A 22,010-nucleotide genomic window follows, 5' to 3' on the forward strand; every position below is an offset into this window, starting at 1 on the left:
TTTAGGCCAGAATGGAGTCTGTGAATCGGCCCTACACCTCACTCATGCCCCCTTTATCCCCACAGCCCAAGCTAGTCACCCCCTACACGGCCTCACAGCCTTCACCGCCCCTCCCGCCCCCGCCGCCTCCGCCCCCGCCTCCCCCGCCCCCGCCGCCTCCGCCTCCCCCTCCCCTGCCCAGCCAGTCCGCCCCGTCTGCGGGCTCCGCAGCCACGATGTTTGTCAAGTACAGCACGATCACCAGGCTGCAGAACGCGTCTCAGCATTCAGGAGCCCTCTTTAAGCCTCCCCCTGCATCAGGGATGCAGCCCTCCACCTCACTGTCAGTGAAGCCTCAGATCCTGGTACCCCCCAATGGAGTGGTGCCTCCCCCGCCGCCCCCGCCCCCACCCCCCACCCCCGGCTCGGCTATGGCCCAGCTGAAGCCCGCCCCCTGCACCCCGTCCCTGCCCCAGTTCAGCCCCCCACCTCCTCCACTGAAGATCCATCACATCCAACACGGCACGCAGACAGCTCCTCCAGCGCCCCCACCTCCTCCTCCCGTCCCTGCCCCCCTGCCTCCCCAGGCCCCCCCCAAGCCCCTTGTGACCTTGCCCCCCCCAACCAGCACCAAGACGGTGCCCCCCTTAGTGACACAGTCGTTGCCACCCACACCTACTCCGCCAGTCCCCCCAGTAAAAAAGCAGCCGGTTCTTCCTGTGTCTCACGTTCCACCCTCTCCCCCTGTTCCTCCGAGTCCAGTGCCCCCGCCCACGCTACCCAAGCAGCAGAGCTTCAGTGTAAAACCACCCCCCTCCCCGCTGTCCCCGGCGCCCTCCGTGGTGAAGCAGATAGCCAGCCAGTTCCCCCCACCTCCAGCCCCACCTCCCGCCGAGGGGCCGCCCTTAAAGCCTGCCTCAGTCAGCCTCGCCCCACAGTCCCCCCCTGCCGTGAAAGCGAAGCCCAAGTGGCAGCCCAGCTCCGTCCCTGTCCCTTCTCCGGACTTCCCCCCGCCTCCCCCAGAGAGCAGCCTGGTGTTCCCTCCGCCGCCACCGCCGCCCGCCCCGGCCCCGCAGCCGCCGCCGCCACCGCCGCCAGCCACACCCACAGCGGCTCCTGCCCCCGACAAAAGCAGCTCTCCGGGCAAAAAGACCAGTAAAACCTGCAGCCCCGGGGGAAAGAAACCGCCCCCGACGCCGCAGCGCAACTCCAGCATTAAGTCCAGCAGCTGTGCGGAGCACCCTGAGCCCAAGAAACCCTCAGTAGACAGTCTAATCAGCAAGTTCGCATCCCCAGCCGAACCCTCGGGGTCTCCCGGCAAGGAGACCCCACCACCTCCAGCAGCGCCCCCCAAGCCAGGAAAACTCCATCTTTCCGGAGTTAACCTTCCCGGGGTGCTCCAGCAAGGATGCGTGTCCGCGAAGGCGGCTGCGCTGAGCGGGCGCGGCAAGGACTCGGCGGTGGAGTTCCCTTCTCCTCCGTCCGATTCCGACTTCCCACCGCCTCCGCCAGAAACCGAGCTTCCTCTGCCCCCCATCGACATCCCAGCAGTGTTCTCAGGAAGCACCTCTCCAAAAGTGGCCGTTGTTAACCCGCAGCCGCAGCCCTGGGCCAAAACATCGGTGAAGAAGGCCCCTCCGCCCACGCGACCCAAACGGAACGATAGCACCCGCCTCACTCCAGCCGAGATCTCGGAGCAGCCAGCCGCGGCCGCAGTCGCGCCGCAAGTGCCCACCTCGCCCAAGCCCAGCCTTAGTGTCCAGCCGGGCTTCCTGGCTGACCTCAACAGGACACTGCAGCGCAAGTCCATCACGCGGCATGGCTCGCTGTCCTCCTCCCGCGTGTCCAGAGCGGAGCCCACGGCCACCATGGACGACATGGCATTGCCCCCGCCACCCCCCGAACTGCTTTCTGAGCAGCAGAAAGCCGCTTACGGAGGCAGTCATATATCAGGCTATGCAACGTTGCGGAGAGGCCCGCCTCCCGCTCCCCCCAAGAGAGACCAGAACACCAAGCTCTCAAGAGATTGGTAGCTACCGTAGGATTTTATTTTCATGCAACCTGTAATCAGTTCTACAATCAGCTCACCTGATCATCTGTGAATTCAGGTGTTCAGAGCCTCCTGGTATGTCGTTGTTATTCAGGTAGTGTTCAGCTCTGTGTGTGTGTATACATGTGCGGGTACACACATAGCTATACATATATAGATAGGTAGCGTGTGTATGTATATATATGTATACATATATCTATATGTATATATATAGCTGAAAGTGATTCTATTTATTCTTTTTCTCTCCTAATCTGAAAATGAGTTTTGTGTATTTTGGGTGGCAGCGGCATGGAAGGGGATATATGTCTTGTCCCTTATGATTTCTGTTATCTATCATTTGGATTGGACCAAAAACTTCAGACTTATTTAGAAGGTATTTTATAAATGTCCATGTGCGGCCTTTCTGTGCATGTTGTGTATTATATATTAAGGATAGATGTATAATGTGCTATTTCTCAGTTTGAGGAGACAACCAGAATGTTTGGTGTATCTATGGACTTTTGTGTTTTCACCCCCAGTTGGCTGAAGTTAGAACTGCTTGACACTTCTTTTCTCTACATAAAGGGGCACTTTAATTAGGAATCAGTTTCATAGAACGGGTCATAGTGCAGTGTGGGGAAATTTTCAGACACTATCAGTGTGTGGTTGTGCATAGAAAACAGTAAATATGTGGTGTAACTAAACCATTCTAGTTGCAGTACTGCTGCCATGACCCCAACGGAATCTAGACTGCTCTATCACAGGTAAGCTCTTTGCCTATAACAGTGCTGTTATCCTGTAGTTCTTTCTGTACTATTGGGATCCTTTCCACGAGCTTGTGAAGCTCCATCAAGTTTGGTTTCATGATCCTTGCTTTGATTTATTGTAAGAGACTATCCAACATGATACCCTTGGAATGCTCTGTCCCGGCGAGTCTTTGGGTCACCAGTTACCTCCTTATAGTGTGTGCTGTGAGTGGGTGTTGATATTAGGTATCCATAGACAACTGCTATATCAGATACTCACATCCTTTGTCCATTATGTTGCATCATTACGAAAAACAAAATCACCTTCTGAAATGCGTCTTTTTTGTGTGTTGCTGTCTGACGGGATGCATTAGAAGAGAGAACAACACTGGCCCCTGTGCAGCTGTCATTAATTAAGTTTTTTGTAGCTAGTAATGTGACATACAAAGCATTCATTTAAGTATGGGACTATCATAGAGGGAGGGGGGAAATGAGTGTTTCGACGATTTCATCCATAGTGACCGGAGCACAATAGGGTCCTTGCTTGTTGTAGCCCTGTTGTAGAGACTTATCCAAGTTACCCTTCCATATGCTCACACTGTACTTCTAGATGTTTTATTTTCCCCTCTGAATTTTCCTTGGTATTTGAGAAATGTGTACTGACTTAGCAATTTGTGATGATAAATTGACCGTTAGGCCAACCTTAGAACTGCTCTTAAATGGGAGAATAAAAAGTACCTCCCCAGCAGTGATAAGTCAGCACACCTTGTAATGAACATCTTAGCCTGTTGTGAATAGGGATCACCAGTGCAACTGCAGAAGTGTTCGACCCTATCCGTAAGGAAAAAGTGATGTCCATAAAGTGGGACAGAGATGGTAAATAATTCAAGAGTTAGCAAGATTGTGCTGTGTACACAGGATTTCTCACTCTGCAACAAAGTACTGCATCAGAGAAAGTGGAAACCTCCCCCCCCCCATTGTAACATCTCCAGGATGTGATAGTATACTCCTGTTTATAGAGCAATAAGAATATATACCAGTGTGCATTTGTTACAGCCCTGCTTCTTTAAAAGATACTTTTTTAGATCTGTTTCAGTTCACAAAGTTTTATGTGCTTGATATTCTTATGGTTATGAAGTGACCTTTACCACATCTATATTGTTCATTTAAGCATGCACTGCAATTTGAGTACATTTGAGTAACACTGCCAAGCGCCACTGTGACTCACGAATGAAGTGATTCCCCAGTCTTCTGCCTGCAGCTTTATCTTCTAAGGATCCCCCTTATTTGTGAGATAGAGGACTTTGAAGGATAGAAGGACTCTGAATCCACTCGTATAAACGTTCATCACTAGGGTTTTTTATTGTGGTGGTGGTCTCTTATATGAGGATGGACCGCTCCCCCTGAGGGAAGAAATCATGTCTCCTCAGTCTTCCTTCACTCCTGATTGGAGCCGTAAGATCCAACTTTTTTTTTTTCAGCGGGGGATTTCCTGGGCCTTATTGCTTGTGTCAGTCCTGACGGTAGCCATCCTGAACCGATGCTTCTTCTAGTGTATCATTTTCCTGAGAGAGCAGACATCCTTTAGAACACCAGGAGAACACAGCCAGCGGAGAGGAGCTGTCAGTGGCTTTGTGACTATCTGACAACAGGCTGTAGCCCTTTACATTTCTCCAAAGACAAGGCTATTAATCAACTTTTTTCCCTCTTTATGTGAAACAACTGAATCAAAAAAACAAAAATGATATTTTAGATATACTTCTCATGTTTTACTCCCTCTAGGGTTTTTTTTTAATTGGGATTTTTGGTGGGATGTGGTTTGGAGACTGCTGTTGTTTTGGCTCTCTCCTTCCCCGGTGTGTTCAGGAAAAACACTGCCAGATGACACAGTACTGTGCCTTCTTCCACGGCCTTCTGCTCAGCTCCTCTAACCCAGCAAAGCTTCGCCAGGGCAAGGGAGACAATCTTGTCAGCTGGCTTGGCTGTACTGAAAAATCAATAGTATCCTGCTGTTGAGGGCAGTGCAGACAGGTGCCTGTTAAGAGCTAGTGACTTACTAATTAGTGACATCCTTAACTTGTACCACAAAATTTCAAAATTTGATCCAACCTATGCTTAAAGTTTTGGCAACAACTCTGAAGGGCAGCAAAGCCTATTCTGTTAAAACATTAAGTTCATAGTTATGTTAAGATTATTCTATATTGAAGCTTGGCTTTTATTACCCAAATACTTTTTTTTTCCCCTTAGCTGCTGTAGAATTCTGCTCTTGGAAAAAGTAACTACTCTTAAGGTTTACAGGTACCCACTTCACTGTAAATTGGGTGTTTTTTTTATTTCTGGGGCTTTTTAAGATAAGATTGCTGACTCTTCAGAAGTGACAGGAAACAGTTTTCATCAGAACATCTCAGAGGAACATCCCACAGACTGTCCCACAGTCCTCGGACATCAAGGTGCTCCTGCCCCCTGCCGGCATAGCCTGCTAGGGAAGGGCTGCAAACTATCTAGGCAGTCCCATCTCGATGTAAGTTTACTTGCCACTAAAAGCAGTCCTGAGGAGATCAAAAAGGTAAACAGAATTGGGGGGATCATGAAGAGTAATTCCAATAGATTAACAGCTCCGAGGTCAAGGTTAATAGGAGCTGTGCATCCAGTTAAGAGTTTCAGAAGCTGCTATTCTGGGAGAATACAACTGCTAATAAGCTCATGTCAAGGATGTTAGGCTATAAGGAGCCTGAAAAAAACTTCAGGTAATGGATTGATTTGACTATCGGGCCACCAACAGAACCCCTTGTCACTCTTTTTCCCACAGCTAAACGCAATTTTATGTTACAGACACAAGGTAATTTTAAACAAGAAAACCTTTTCCTAGTTTTCTATATTACCAAACTGTTTCATGTAGGTTTATGTAGTTAACTTCAGAACTAACAGTTTATAACTTATGTAATCTCATAACCTCATGGATTTTGTTTAAACCAATTAAAACTGTATGATCCTGTGATTATAGGTATAATGACTTCCTTTAAATAATTTGGATTTGTACACTTGTAAGAGGATGTTTATTTCTAAAAATCACTTTAGGTTGCAAGAACCTTTTGGCACTTGAAGTTTTGTTTTATACACTTCACATTATTTACATACAGCAAGTTATTCCTGACCCTATAGGAATGGTTGCCCACTCACAAAATTGAGATTTGATCCATGGAGAGATGCAAGAAGTACAGAATTAAGATTTATTTTCCTTTAAAAATTGAATGGAAGACCATTGTTATCTCTTTACTAGTCTCCCTCAAAGTAAACAAGTGTTCAGTTCTTAATTGTGCCCTTAGAAGGTCTATATGTATAAGAAATCCGAAATTTAGCTATAGAATACACTTGCTAAGTAAAAATAAGCTAAACACAATATACTTGATAAACGTGTGAAGGAAATAATCTCCAATTGGTTTGCTCTTTGCTTGTTGAAGTATAAACCATTTAGAAAACATCTGCTATAATTCCCAGTGCCTTGAACTCTCTTGGGGGAACAGCATAAAAAAAATCTAACAAGCAAACTTTGAGGTGCTAATGAAAGAAGGAAGGTGTTTCTAGTTGGTGCAGAAACAGAAAAAGTGACTGTCTCACAAGAGATGGCTTCATCTACCTAATCAAGGTCTGGCTGCTTTCTACCAAAGACATTTAGAGAAGTTGAGTCAAGTCAGGGTGATGGTGAGTACTACATATTTAAAAGATGGCCAAGTTCAGAATGAATGTTGAACATGGATGGCTATTAATACCAAGCTCATAATTGAAGCCTCAACCTCTTCTTAGGCAGGACATGCTTGTGGCACTTAAACAAAATCTGCAAACTGTCCATTGTTTGTTAAGTTTATTGTAACCTAATACCAAAAACTGCCATTTTTCATGATTACCACCTCCTGTATTTCTCTACTTGTAAATAATTTCTCCTAGGGGAAAAAAAAAAGCATTAACTGGAATGTTTCATTAATTTTATTGTCAGCCACTAGTGAACTCCTTTTATAGAAATGTACATTTAAAATATCAGCTTGTGTAAATGTCGTAAAAGCATTGTTTACTGTTTTAAAGAAAAATTGCACATTATATTTAACTGAGATTGCTCCCTCTCTTCCTATTTCTTAAAAAAAAAAAAAAGAAGGAGTAAAGGCTCATGCTAACATCCAGGCTGTGGGAGCTTTGCCATAAATATATACAATGTAGGAATATAGCTTTTTAAAGCATGAAAAAGGCAAAAGGAACTGCATTGAAAGTACAGGATAGAGGACATTATTCAGATGATTACGCACAGCTCGGTAAAGATGAAGTTACAGTTTTTCTTTCAGCTCTGTTGCTATTATTTTCTTCTACTTAAATGTACACTCATTTCATTATGTGCCTTGCTCCCTGATTGTGCAAACCTATATATAGATATATATATATGAGAGAGATATTCAGTACTACTGACGATGTTTTTGTTCTACTGCTGGATTAAGTTATTTTCCAAGTTACTTATTCTTGCCAAGTTACTGTCAGTAAACTATTGTAATGGCTTAGGACAGTAGTCACGCGGTCAGTGTAATTTACGTGTTTCCATTATGTCAGCTTATCCAGTCCTTAATAAAAAGAATACATAGATTCATTTAAACATCTAAACTGGACTGGACTGTTTGTGGATCGGCACCGTAAGAACCTGGTTTTGCTGTTTATGTTGAGGTACCCAAAACAGATTGTAACATGCACATAAAGCGTGAAGGTAAACTATAATTTGATGTGTTCAACTGAAAATAACGTTTTTACCCCTTTAAACAACACAGTTAGGTAAGAACTAGAACAAAAAAGGTTGCTTTTTGTTTGAAAGTCTTGGTATCACAATCATGTGTTGAACTGCCGTGTCAAGGTATGTGTAAGTGTGGATTCGAATGTATTTACAATCATGTTGCTGCTGCGTCGCCTCTGTGCGACCCCATGGACTGCAGCACGCCAGCACTTGTAACTTACCACCTAGTGGTAAGGACTGCGGGCTTTCACTGGTGTGGCTCAAGTTCACTCCCTGGTCAGGGAACTGAGATGCTGCACATGGCACGGCCAAAAGGTTACTTGCAAAAATACATTCTCAAGACATTTGGCTATACCTTGTAGGATTTTATTTAGGCCAAGTTCTTAGTACACAGCAACAATTAATTCCAAATACAGTTTCAAAATTAAAAAGTGAAATGTCCCCCCAACTCATCTGGAGGTGGTTTAATGGCACACACAAGAAACATTACTGGCAACAGATGCTCCCTCAGGTTTTCCTACATTGTTCTTACTGAAGGCGTAACACCAACCCTCCCTCCAGGAGCTGTAAGCACAACTGGCCAGATCACAAATTGTTTACATTCTTTTCTGTAAACTATTTTGTTAAGAAAAAGATGCATGGACACAAAATATGATAAAAACTGCTTTTCCATAGAATTCTGAAGTTGCAAAAGACGTTTCCATTTTAATGTGAAAATAAGCTTTTTGTCTGCTTTTTGTTTAATTTTTTTTACAAAAAAACCTCAAGATATTCAGCAAGGATCATTTATACACAGGCCCTGTCATTTTTTTGTCAATTTTTTCTTTTAAAGCATGAGATTCTCAAATCAACAAAGCTCAGCACAAAATAAACTTAAGGTAATGAGCGCGTTGCCTCCATTCAAGAACTGTTTTCTAAGGCTCTCAGATAAGGCTGTGCCGCTCCTTCCAGTGCTGAGACACTACCATTTTAGCTACATACACCTAATGAAAAAGACCGTTTGTACTGAGTGTAGTTTCAAAAGGGTTAAAATGAAGATGACTTTTACTAATTAAGGCTGCACTCAATACACTCCTTTAAACAACACTTTGAATTGTATTAATTGAAACATAGTGTTGACTTTTCAAGTATCTTCCTGAAGACATCAAGTAGAACTTTAAAATAAACATATAACACAATTAAGACAGTTGCAGAAAAAGTACCAGGCGCTGAGTCAGGGGTTCTACTGTTGTTAACTAGCTGTTACCTGAAATGAAACATCTAACCTCATCAGTAAAATGAGACTGAACTAAAAGTTCTGAAATCTCATCTAGCTCTGAAACTCTTTAAGTAAATCACGTGAGGGAAATTATCACCTTAACACTGATCAGGAGTTTCTGGCCAAAGAAGTTCAGAAGCAAACAGATGAGAAGTGATGCGGATCCCCATTCTTTTCCAAGATGTGTCAACCACCTGCCAGCTCCTCCATCAAAGCCTTTTCCAAGAGAGAGGTGGCCTTCAGGTCATGCCATGCTCTCTCCACGGAGGAAGAAAGGTGGTTAAAGAAAAAGTACCAGTTCCTAATGCAGAATGGTCACCTGCTAAAAGAAAGTGAGCATAAAAGGATAAAAGCACACTGTCATTTTCATGCCTCTCAGACAGAAAAATCTGAGTGATCATGAGACTGCTGAGGCGCACAGCTACATTACAGAGACCACTGTGAAGACACAGAAAAGTCTCTCTGGCTGGGTAATGAACACAGCAAAAATAGCAGGTCCCGAACCCTGCGGTAGGAATAGCAGGTGTCCTGGAGAAGACAGAAAAGCAAGTCGACAAAAGATGGGAAGTACTAAACAAGACACTGTAAGGGATTCATATGTATTTCAAACAACAGGCTCAATCTCTCAAATCTAGATTTTGACATGTTGACAAGATTTAGGTTTTCAATTTATTGCCTAGGTCATAAGGTCAACAAGAAAATATGCTTTCGTTGAAATCCCCATGGCCTGTCCAATAGTAATACTTTTAAAAAGGGAACAACTTGTAAGTCAAATCCCTTCCTCTTTTTTTTTTTTTTTTTAAAGGCAAAAGGGAGTGGACACAAGTCAAAAACACTTCAAGAGGAAATGGACCTCCTCTAGCCCAATAAAATGGTTGCTTACTGGTCAGCAGATTTTATACCTGAATCACCTTTGCCACAATACTATGTAGCATGTAAGATTTCTGCACTCGTTTAGAATTCCTACTACCAACCATCTTGTAGTTTATTTTACACTGGGATGAACTTACAATAAAACAAATACTACCCTCACAGACTATTAATAACATGCAGTCTATGAAATATTAAAAGTCTCCAATGACTTTAAGCCTGGCCCATCATCATTACATAGTATCCTTCCAAAACAATATACAGAATTTAAAACTGTACAAAAAACATAAAATATGCAGAAACTCCAACAGGTGTTGTTTTTAAAACAAAAAACTACACACACACTAGTACTAAAAAATACAGGAAAGTCGGCCGACCCATGGATCCCCGTGCTGCAGGTCTTCAGCAGTATCTTCTCAGCTCCCCAGTCCAGCAGGGGTCCAACAGGCAAGCTGACCACCACCAACTCTTTATGCAGTTGTCTTCTGGGCTTCTGAAGGTGGGAGCTGTGGGAGCTATTTGCTGGATTTTGAAATACCTTCTGCTTTATTAGTCCACTAAGCTTTCTCAGCAAAAAACTATTTAAATAACTTTGAACGTCTAATTTCAAAACAGTTTTCCTAGTTACACACCAACACTAAAAGAGTTTAACCTCTCCAAGTCTAGTCTTGGTTGCATCCATAATGAAGCTGAAGGCTCAGAGGACACTCAAGGGCCATTACTTTGAAGGAAGACAGGGAATTGAGAGTATCAAGGTGACCTAACAAAGTATGAAGTGTAACTTACAGTGTACTGGAGGCAAGTTAATGAAAATGAAATGCAGTCTCCGGGAAATCTCTGCTAACTGCACTGTGTGAGGGAAAAACTGCAACTCTGAAACAAAATTCTTAAGGAAACACTATCTGGCTCTCAGCTACATGGTGATGAGTTTTGTGCTCTGATAATAAATTCATAGGTAGAGTATTAGCTCTGTCTGCACTCCCTCACACCTACTACACTTGCTCACTTTTCAGTCACGTTCCTCACCTGCGCTATCATGTTCAAGGCCCATGTCTGAAATACACGCGGCTGCCGCCTCACCTCTCACCCAGCACGGGGAAGTCACCTGCAAAGCTCTCTCCCGGCCAGGTCACTGAGACCAGGACGGACCTGTGGCAGCTCTGGCCTGTGAGCGGGCGCGTCACCACGGTATTTACCTGCCCAACAGCCTGGCCTCCTGGATTTTTTTCAATATCTATTACACAAGAGATGACTAAAGTCATCTGCCTTCCAAACTCCACTGAATTCAAAGCTGTAATTGTGCAGATGAAGGAAAAAAAAAAACAACTTGGATAAGCACTTGGCCTTATACCACTCATCCCACTATTCTTAATCTGAAATATAAGGTTCAGATTCTCACCAAGAGCAGCTACTGCAAAGGCCAAACACACAGAATCAGGGGAATAGTTATCTTTTCTAAGTGAGTAAACAAATTCAACAGTAGCTAACACTTGCCATTAATAACATTCAGACAGCACAGGAGCAAGCCTTTTATTCCCAGTGACTCTCAAGAGAATTGAAAATAAACTATTAAAAAAAATTTGTTTGTTTCCTAAATAGTGAGAGAAGTAAAGAAATAGTTGGTCTGACCTCTAAGATCCTACTCCTCAAAACAGCACCTAAGGCCAGGGTTTAGGAACTGAACCTAGTGAGCAGGCCACTTCCACTGTTCCCCTCTCTAGAACCTCAGGAGCCTCCCTGTCTACCTCGGCGCGCCCACCTGAGCCCCCGAAGCCGGCCGCACCGTCACCCCAGCGGGCGCACAGCCAGCAGCAGCAACGCGGTCTTGCAGCAGCAGCCCCGTAAGACAACCACCCTCAGAATGGAGACGCAAATCGATCTCATAATCTACGAACTGAGAAACATGAAGGGATGCAAGTCAGCTCAACATTAACTTGTTCAGAGCACTCAAGTGCTGAGAAAATGCAAATTTACAGTGCTGAAGAGGAAATAGGCCATCTGAAACAGTTACAAAAATGGTTATGTATGATACTTAAATATCGGTTCCCCCTCCTCATACAAGTGGAAGCGAGTGTGGGGCTAGGGCACGCACTGGGCCACGCGGCTAACCTTCAGCACAGGCACTGCAGGGCACCCAGTGCCACAGATTCCGCAGGAGGAGAAATCCCAAGGGTGTACAATATTCCTGAGAAAGATCCCAGATTTTTTTTCTGAATCAGTCTTAACCTGATTTGTTTCACATAGTTACGCTGTTATACCTCTGATATATTCAGAAACCGTCACTTTATTTCAATCCAAACAGCTCAGCATAGTGTAAGTGATGGCAGAAAGATCCATTTGTTCAAATTCAGCTTGCTTTTTTGTTTTAATACTGAGGGATAAACCAAAAAAAAAAAAAAAAGTAGCTTTTGTCATTTGTATCCTTCATTCAATTTCACTGGAGGGGAATCCCCAGGGCCTTTCGATAATCTGGGAAGACCTGACTATTCCTGTGAGGGAGACAGCCCTGCTGAGCTTTACTCAGAATAATGCATGATAGACTCCACGTAATTCCCAGGAAAAAGCCCAGTCACTCCATTCATAACTCCCTCATACCAACCATCGTCATTCTTCTTGATGACATAAATAATGGCTCCTTCCTGAAAGGACAGCTCATCTTCCTTGTCTTTTGTATAATCATAAATTGCCACAACTAGAGGAGGGAAAAAAAAGGATATGAAAGAAGAATAACATTCACAGAAAGGTAGAACCAAATAATGAATACCCTTCCCGAACTTCTGCAACACATCAAAAACTGACTTTCTCAACACAGGACCCACCCGTCCCCCACCCCCACGTTCATTGTCTAATACCCAGCCTCTACAGTGGAATTCCATGTTGAAGTTAGGTTCAAAACTTCATAAATGGCAAAAAGTAGTGTTTAGTCAAACTTACTGATCAGTCTTGTTGAAGAGATACACACAATCCCAGAATGGGGAAAGATGGCTGTTTCTTCAGTAAAGCTTGTGTTAAAGCACCATATTACGTAAAAACATGTATTTTTAAACACTGGAATGATACTAGAGCAATGAGATAAACTAGGAGAGGCCAGTGAGAAAATGAAATTGAGGCACTAGCAGACTATGTCTCTCTTCTCACACTTTTAGAGCCTATGCCTGTTAACTGAGAACAGTGACAAAGTGTGAATGATGGCATCTACCATATGTATTATTTCAAAACACACGCTGTCTTATGCCACCAGTTTAACACCTCCAGGGTAACAGACTGAAAGTGTTAAGAAAACAGATACCTGTGAGCGCTCCTGTGATTTTCATTACTTAAATCACTTGTTAACTGGGACCTGTCAATGATTTCTCAGACAATCTTTGGTTCTTAAGTATTAGATTTTCCTCAATGGTATAGTTACACTGGGACAGCCTATATTGGGCTTCCCCACTGCCTCAGATGGTAGAGGACCCGCCTGTAATGCCGGAAATCTGAGTCTGATCCCTGGATAGAGCAGATCCCCTGGAGAACAGAATGGTAACCCACTCCTGTATTCTTGCCTGGAGAATTCCATGGACAGAGGAGCCTGGCGGGCAAGAATACCCGAGTGGATAGCCATTCCCTTTACTAGTCTCCCTCAAATTAAACCTTCTATAAAAAGATCTGTACCTTTATTATGCCACTTGGAATTTCACTCAATAAAATCTTTGTTTTGAGAAGCATATATTGACTGTTTCTTATGCAACCTTAATCCTAAACAAATAAGAAACAAACTAAAACAGGGACTTTTGAGATAGTAAAACTTGCTCCAGTTAACTTGGATTTCTGGCCTGCTTTAGTAAAAATTCAACAGCTTTCCTAAACTCTGAATATTTGCCATTAGTGTGACAGAGGATGCCAGAAAATACTTTAGCGGAAACTACAAAGAGTCTGTGTGTATTTCTCAAAGTATAACCAAACACCTAAACAAATACAATTAAATGACATACAAGTTTAAAGAGAATACAAGATATGTAGAGTATTTAGTATTTCCTGTCAACTTAATATTTTGACTTTTGTTTTTTTTGGATTGATAACATTCCTGATGCTTACAGAAATGTAAACCCACTGAAAAGTAATTCAGAGGAAAGTACCGCAAATCCTGTTAATCCCACGCCTTCTGAACCTCTCAGACCCACACTCTTCTCCACCGTCACAGTCAATGCCCTCGTCAGTGCTCAGTCTTCAAGCTGGAATACACATGTCACTACGGGCACCTGAAGATTTTCTAAGCAGCGTGAGTGACATGATTTTTTAAAATCCTGCATCTAGATCTGATCTGCCTGGGACGATACCATCAGTCAAGCATCAGTCATAAAAGTTCTCATTTCCTGTTTATCTTTCTCCTACTTAACAAAACTACAGTGGTGCGCTATGCTTAAGTGCAGAAACACCCCGGGGGCCAAAGAGCCAATTCAAATTACCAGCATGGTGTTGAGAGAGAGAATGACTCCCCAGACCACCCCACCTTTTCACAAGTGAGGTGGCTCCCATTCCTTCGCTTTCAACGACAGTTAGGGTAGACTTTAATGAGGTTATCAGATGACACATCATATAAAACATAATTTTTAAAGACAGAACATCAACTGATTTTTGGCAAACAACTCTGAAGGAGTTAAGAGAACTGAGAGTCAGTGCTGCGGGAAGAATACTTCCATTTGCGTCTGTTTATTTATGTGGACAACATCTGCAGCACCGCCACCTCAGCTGAGGCCCTAGTCTCTTGCTTTAGAAAGATACCCAAACCTGGTCTTTCCAACTCCTATTTTTCTTTCTTTCTAATGCACTCTACACTATTATCAGGTATCTTTTAAAAAAAAAATTAAAATATAAGTAAATGGGAACTTATCATTAACCTACTTAAGATCCTCCACAATTTTCCTTTACTATCAGATTTTTCAAAAAGAAAAAAATTCCAAACACCCTCTTCCTGGTATTCAAGGCCTCCCAACATTAGTTATAACTTCCTTCCCTTCCGGCACCCTCAGCTCACCCCCACCCTCCCGACAACTCACCAGGTCCCCGGGCACAGGACATTAGTCACCATGCCCTTTCAACTCAGGATTCTGACTGGAGGGCCCCTTCCTATCTCTCTTCTCTGCCTGAGAAACTCACACTCAGCATTCAAAGCACATCACACATGCCATGTTCACTGAGAAGCTTTCTGGACTCCTCAGAATGAGTGGCACTATTCATTTTTGGACAATCATTAATGGAGCATCCATTCTGATTTTTAGAGATACAAAGATGAATAAGACAAGGGGCCATCACAAGTCTTGTGAGGACAGAAATGCTATCTGATAAATTATCATACACTGCTTATGCTTCTACCAAGAAATTATGTCACTGAGCTGGAGGAACACATGAACAGATGACTTGATAGAAGAAAGGGAATTAAAATCGGCACTGACAAATAAGTCATTTTGTCACAAATAATTTAACGCCAGTAAAAATTAGAGCCAAGACTCGATCCTAGGTCTGTGAGAGTTCAAGCTTAAGCCAATGTTCAGAATGTGGGCTCAGAAGTTAGGCTGTCAAGTTTAGATCCCAGCTATACCACTTAACATTTTACAGAACATATTTCACTTTCCCTAAGCTGCTTTTTACTCAGCTATATAATGGGTATTATAATAACGCTAATACCTCAAAGCACTGTTATATTAAATGAGGCAATGCACATATAATATGTAGCCCAGGGCCTTGTACATAGTAAACATTCTATATAAATGTTAGCCCTTTTTATTATCATTAATAACTATTGTGATATACTATCTCTAACACATTTTCTGTTATATAAGTTACTCTGAACCTCAAGTTTTCTAGTTTGCAAAATGGGCTGTCTCACATGTAATAAGTCTTGCATTATGCCAGGCACACAATAAATACAAGAAAATGTCTTTTCTCTACCGATGTTCAACCAAGATACTTATATATACAAGTTATCTCCACTTAGGATAAACCTATGCAGTGGTGCTCAATCTTGAAGTTATTTGAGGAACTTTAAAAAATTCTGATGCCTGGGTCCCCTGTCCACAGACTGGTTTAATAGGTCTGGAAGCACGGACACATTAAGCACTCCCGAGGTGACCCTAGATGCAGGCACATGTGAGAGCCAGGGCTAAGTCTACGAACTTTGTTAGCAAAGTCTATGAATCTAAGTCTAAGAGCAAAGTAAGACCTCAGGCAACAGCCTTAACATGGATGCACACTCGAAGAGCAGTCAGTCATAAGCTGAACACAGCTGGTTATTTTTGTTTTGCCAGAAAGAGGAAGGAAGAGCTTATCTGCTTTCTACATTTTAAAAGATTTGAGCTTAACAAAGATAAACTTTGAAAAATATCAGGCATTTTCTTTTAAAGAGTTATTTGGACTGAAAATAAACTTACTTTCCTCTCTTACAAGTCTCCCCAGATTTTTGCATATTCACTGAGGAGTAGATTTTTTAACAAGCATATCTTTTCGTTATGCTTTCCTCTTAAGGAATCACTGAGCTGGTTTTTCAGAACTGAAAACTGGCGTCCCTCTGTCCAGGACCATGTTCAAGTCAGCTAACAAGTTTGCAGAGCCTGCCAATGTCCAGGGCCACACCCTAGAGAGTACCTTGGGCGCTTCTTTTCTTAGCAGCAGCTTTATTAAGATGCAATTTAGACACAACACAATCAGTTAAGCGTAAAATTCAGTGCGTTTTGATACGTGTATGTACCCGGACACATACAAATGAGCAGCTCCCACCACAACCGTCGCACTGGACCGTGGTGGTCATCCCAGTGTCCTTGAGTGTCCTTGTGCCCCTGGGTGAACTCCCTCACCTGCCAGCATGTCTGTGCGCTGTCGCGTCCGTCCTGTCTGACTCTCTGCGACCCCGTGGAGCCCACCAGGCTGCTCTGTCCATGGGATTCTCCAAGCAAGAATACTGGACTGGGTTACCATGCCCTCCTCCAGGGGATCTTCCTGACCCAAAGGTTGAACCCGCATCTCTTAAGTCTCCTGCATTGGCAGGGGAGTTCTTTGTTACCAATGCCACTTGGGCAGCCCAAACCACTCATCTTCTGGATCTCATTTAGAAAGAATCATAAAGCCTGAATCTTCTGGGCCTTCTTTCTTTTTCATGATGCTTGAGGTCCATTTAGACTGCTGTGTGTGTTAGTTGCTCAGCTGTGTCCAACTCTTTGAACCCGATGAACCACAGCCCACTAGACTCCTCTGTCCGTGGTATTTTCCAGGCAAGAATACTGGAGTAGGTAGCCATTCCCTTCACCACGGTATCTTCCTAACCCAGGGATCAAACCCACATCTCTTAAGTCTCCTGCATTGGTAGACAGGTTCTTTACCCACCGTTACCCGTTCTTTACCCGCTGTCAGAGCCAGGAAGAACCAGTAGCTTAATCCTTTCCACTGCTGAACAGTATTCCATTGAGTGGATGGATGACCCACAATTAGCTTATCCATTCACCAGCTGAAAGACGTCTGGGTTGTTTCCAATCTTGGCTGTGATGAATAACAGCAGCTATGAACACTTGAGTTTAAGTACCTGTGGGACTGTACACCTTCTTTCCTCATAAATAAATGTGTGGGAAGGGACTGCCGGATCAGCTGCCAACAGTTCTCTGAAGGGGCTGAAGTGCTGCCCTCTCACCAGCGACGTACACTGCACCAGCTCCTGTTTCTCCACGTTTCTCCAACACTTGGCATCATGTTTTCAATTGCAGCCATTCCAGAGGGTGCGTTCTGGTGTAGTTTGATTCACTGTAGCTTTAATTTGCATTTCCCTAATGACTAATAATGTTGAACATCTTTCCATGTGCAATTCATGCATCTTTTCTGAGGAAATGTTTTCAAACTGTTTTTTCTACAAGTTGTCTCCTGAGGTATTTTGTAAATATTCTTCTCAGTCTATATGGTTGGCTTTGTCATATAACATCATTCTTAACATCAGAGTTAAAAAAGAAAAATTTAATTGAATGAAATTCAATTTACTGACTTTTTTCTTTTAAGCTTCATGTTTTTTAATGTGCTATCTACAAAATATTTTTCCTAACCCCAGAATACACGGTTTTTCTCCTCTATTTTCCTCTAAAAGTTTTATAGTTTTATACTCCTAAATACATTCCGAGTTAATTTTTTGTGTACGGTGGGGTAATAAGGGTGGAAGTTCATGTTTTGCAGATGTACGTCCAGTTGTTAACAGTATATCTTTTCCCCACTGAATTATCTTGCACTTTCATCAAAAAAACACGTGTGGATCTTTTTCTGGGTTCTATTTTCTATACCATTGTTTATTATTTCTATACCAGTACCACACTGTCCTGCTTACTGTAGATTTACACTAGAACTCTGAAATCGGGTAGTTTAAATCCTTCAACATTAGTCTTCTTTTTCAAAACTGTTTTGACTAAACTCAATTTCTACAAGAATGACTGCTAGAATTTTTACTGAGGTTGCTTTCACTTTATATATTAATTTGGCAAAACAGTCTCTTCGCAATAATGGTCAAAAAACATTTATTTCAATTTAAGGCTTTTATTTATCTTCAGTTTTATAGTTTTCATCATACAGGTCTTGCATATATTTTATCAAATTTATCCCTCAGTATTTCATATTTTTGATGTTATTACAGAAGGTATTATTTTGTAAATTTCTATCTCTGTTTGTTGCTAGTATATAAAAATGCAACTAATTTTGCAAATCAACTTGTAGTCTGTCATCTTGATAAGTTCACTTTTTAGTTCTATGAGCTTTTTTGTAGATTCCTTCCTAAGGATTTGCTACATAAAAGATAATGTCTTCTGTGAATAAAGATTATTTGATATTGCTTTACGTATCTGTTGCTGGTTTTGTTTTTTTCCTCTGTGCCTCATTTTGGATAGTTTCTAATGTCATTTTGTCAAGGTTGCTGATCTTTTCTTCTAAGTGTCACTCAGATATAGCATTTTTCATCTCCAGAAATTCTATATGGGTTTCTCTTTTTAAAAAAAAAAAAAAAAATACATATTCTACTTTTCTCTCATGTTCATGTTTCCCTTTACCTTCTTGGATGTATGTGGTATTTATACACTATAGCCATGTCTGGTAATTCCAACATCTTGCCACTTCTAGGCCTTTCCTTTTGGCTGTCTTTCCTTTTAGGTACGAGTTACATTCTCCTGTCTTTTTACGTGTCTTGTAATTCTTGGCTGGATGCTGGTCACTAAGCATCGCAGTGTGGTGCACTGGTTTGTTAAGTCCTTTCAGCAGCGCTGGGTTTTGTCCTGGAGCTCAGTTAAGTTACTTGAAATCAGTTGGATGTTTTCAGAGTTTGCATTTAAACTTTTGTTAGGGCAGTCCAGGGCAACCTATACAGTCTAGTGCTAATTTGGCCCCACAAATCACAATTTTGACACAATTTTGGGGCCTTCTCCATGCCTTGTGTATTACAAGGTCTTTCTATTCTCACTGGTTTGGGAGCATGAACTACTCCCAGGCCTGTTATTTCCAAGACTTTTTTCTGCCTATTGCTTTCTAATTGTTCCTTCTCCAATCTTAGGCAGTTTCTTCACAGGCATGTACAGATCAGCACTCTGCCAAAAGACTTAAGGAGACTCTTCTGCGGTTATCCCAGAGCTCTGTCCTTTGTCTGTGTAGTTACCTATACTCCGTGGCCTCCCCAAAACTCTGATCTCTATCTTCTCTACTCAGTGAGACGTCCAGGCTTATTGGGGTTCCACCTCCTTGCACCGTGGCCTGGAAACTACTGCTAGATAGCAAAGCTAGGACAATTAAAGGCTCACACCATGTTTGAGATCTTTCTTTCTGGGATCATAGTCCACCAATACTTGTTATCAGTGTCTGAAAACTGTTATCTTTCATATCTTTTCCTGGATTCATTCTCAATTGTTTTAGGAGGAAGGGTAAATCTGATTACTGTTGCTCCATCTCAGCCAGAAGTGAAAATCCACTACTTGTTAATGCAAGCTCCCAGGTGATTCTAATGTGCAGTTTTGAAACCCAGTACGCTAGTGGCTTTAACTTAACAGAAAATTCCTGAAACAACACACATTTTTCCTGAGCTGACCAGTCGTGATGACACCTGGAAGCCTCTGTCCCCAAACTGCCATATGATGGTTAGCTGATACATTCAGAGAAACTTTTCATCCAAAGAAATGCCAAACAGCTACTTTACAAAGAAACTGAGAAACCATTATTCTCTGGAATAAGGTTTCATATGGAGATACTTCTGATATAAGATACCACAGAAGAATGCTTTAAAGCATGGGAGCAGGAATAAAATAATCTGGAAAAATCAGTCTCTTCCTGAGTCATTCCAGAAAAACCCTATCTTTTTAAAATTTTTGCCTTACAGAAACCATTCATAAAAAGCACATTCAACAGGAAAAATTATATAATCAACCAAAAAATCAGTCACAGAAATTTTACTAGTGTGACCTTCAATACATGGAACCTTGTAAATGAAATTAATAAAAATATACAGGCTCCTATATGTACATAAAGGTTTCTTCCCATCCTTCCAGACATTCCTCTGAAACTCACCCTTTTCCAAGTAAGACCGTGGGGCCCACGGTGGGTCCTCTTCAGCATAAGGATCACTATACTCAACCACGGCGGCCTCTTCCTCTTCGTAGTCTTCTGGAGGGGGCGGCGGCGGCGGGGATTCATCAAAGACCGGCTCTTCCACAGGCGGTGGGGGGGGTGGCGCATCTGAAACTAAGAATGTATCAAGCTGGTGACGAAACTACACACTGGGCAAAGTTCAGTGTTTCCTATCCGAGCGCCTACGTTCAAGGAATATAAACCTAGACCTGAAAATAATAATCTTTAAAAAAAAATGAGTAGGCAAGAGAAGTGTCCCCACCAACTACACTGTTTAAAATCTCCAAGCTTGACTTCCTCCTTCCTTTGGGTTAGTGCTAATAGATGATGAATAAAGAACAGCCAAAATTATTATTATTAACTAAGCTTCTGGACTCTGTTTATGCTAATACACAATCCTTTCTTTCAAAGAAAGATCAGTACAATATAGTTTGGCTTCACATTATATCCAAGGAGGAGTGGCTACCAGAAATACTAGCAATTTAGACATTTTAACTATATTCCATTTATAACAAATTATAATGAGTCCAGTGAACAAATTTTAATAATCTGCCACATTCCTCTCAATGAATTTCTTTAAAATATTTTTTTTACAAAATTAGTGGGGTAGAAATCACAAACATCTCTGGGTAACTTGATCCATGAAGATATTTGTTGTCTGTTTTGTTTTATTTTTATTCTACAGAATTTCAAGTAATTCAGACTAACTTATGACCCAGTAATTTAAAATATTTGAATTGTGTTCTTACAGAAATCTGCTTCCACAGTTCAGGTATCAGAATGCAATAATGTCTAAAAGATCATCTCCAAACTCTGGGAACCCAAGCCTGTCAAAATGCTGAGTACATATTTGAGCTTAGCTTAACAAAAGAAACCGAATGAAGCTGCATTTATTCATCAGTGCTCCAATTTTAATGAATAGTATTAATGCTTATTTATGACGTACCAGTACTATTTCCATGAAATTCTCTGAGCAATCCTCTTTATTTTCTCTCTTTTATCTAAGCTGAGGGATCTAATTAAATGGATTTTAAATCAGATGGATTTTAAAATATGAAGATTAGCCGTATCAACATCACACTCTGTTGTGTTCCAGTATCCTTCCAATCTGCAGCGCCACTCTGTACTCATGACCTGTCTACTTTATGAACCTCAAAACTTTCTTTACTCAGGAAAAATAATCATTTTAGTTCTAATGGGATTTTCCGTAAAGAAAAAATATAGACACATGATTTTTGCATAGACTTTATGGACAAATTACATGTGGTTATGGTAAGAATCAATAATATATCCTAGTTGCATTTATAAGGTAAGGTGATTAAACACACACACAGAAAAGGATCCAAAGAACTTTGCCTTTCAAAACAATCACCTTGGGAAATTATACCAGAAAATTACTCCAAGATGCTGCCGCTGCTCCTTTTTTCTTAAAACTGCCTCAGAGTCACTGTAATAAGATTAACATAAGCTACTATTTTTACTTAAAATGTTCCAATTACTCAGCACTTCACAATACATTATTCATTTAATCTTTATTTTAATCTTTACCTTGGGAGATGGTGTTTTTAATCTTCATTTTACGGATGTGGAAACTAGCTTTCCAAGATTAAGTAAGTACTCCTAAAGTAAGTGGAAGAGCAGGAATTTGAACTCCAATGCCTCTTATCTTAAAAGCTACACTATGATGAGAGCAATTCAATAACTTTAAAGTCATGTTTCATTATTCATTCAGAAACATCAACTGTAAGC

The 22,010-nt window shown here is 41.8% G+C and overlaps 2 protein-coding genes across 9 annotated transcripts in view; one reads left to right on the forward strand and one right to left on the reverse strand.

The window, feature by feature from the left end:
• The window catches only part of RAPH1 (Ras association (RalGDS/AF-6) and pleckstrin homology domains 1), a 100,677-nt gene extending 93,279 nt beyond the window's left edge, over positions 1–7,398 (forward strand). For both annotated transcript variants that reach the window (XM_061148954.1, XM_061148955.1), the window contains one exon: positions 6–7,398. In XM_061148954.1, coding sequence (XP_061004937.1) covers positions 6–2,012 — 2,007 coding nt within the window. In that variant the 3' untranslated portion in view covers positions 2,013–7,398. The remainder of the gene's footprint in view (positions 1–5) is intronic.
• Positions 7,399–7,872: 474 nt separating this feature from the next.
• Positions 7,873–22,010, reverse strand: part of ABI2 (abl interactor 2) — a 104,380-nt gene continuing 90,242 nt past the window's right edge. For 4 of the 7 annotated variants that reach the window (XM_061148960.1, XM_061148959.1, XM_061148958.1 and 1 more), the window contains 2 exons: positions 20,202–20,375; positions 7,873–12,342 (listed from right to left, as the gene is read on the reverse strand). In XM_061148960.1, the coding sequence (XP_061004943.1) occupies positions 12,167–12,342; positions 20,202–20,375 (350 nt within the window). In that variant the 3' untranslated portion in view covers positions 7,873–12,166. The remainder of the gene's footprint in view (positions 12,343–20,201; positions 20,376–22,010) is intronic. The other 3 variants (XM_061148964.1, XM_061148962.1, XM_061148961.1) reach the window with 1 other exon arrangement.

Source organism: Dama dama, chromosome 8 (assembly GCF_033118175.1).
Source record: "Dama dama isolate Ldn47 chromosome 8, ASM3311817v1, whole genome shotgun sequence".
NCBI classification, from domain to species: domain Eukaryota; kingdom Metazoa; phylum Chordata; class Mammalia; order Artiodactyla; family Cervidae; genus Dama; species Dama dama.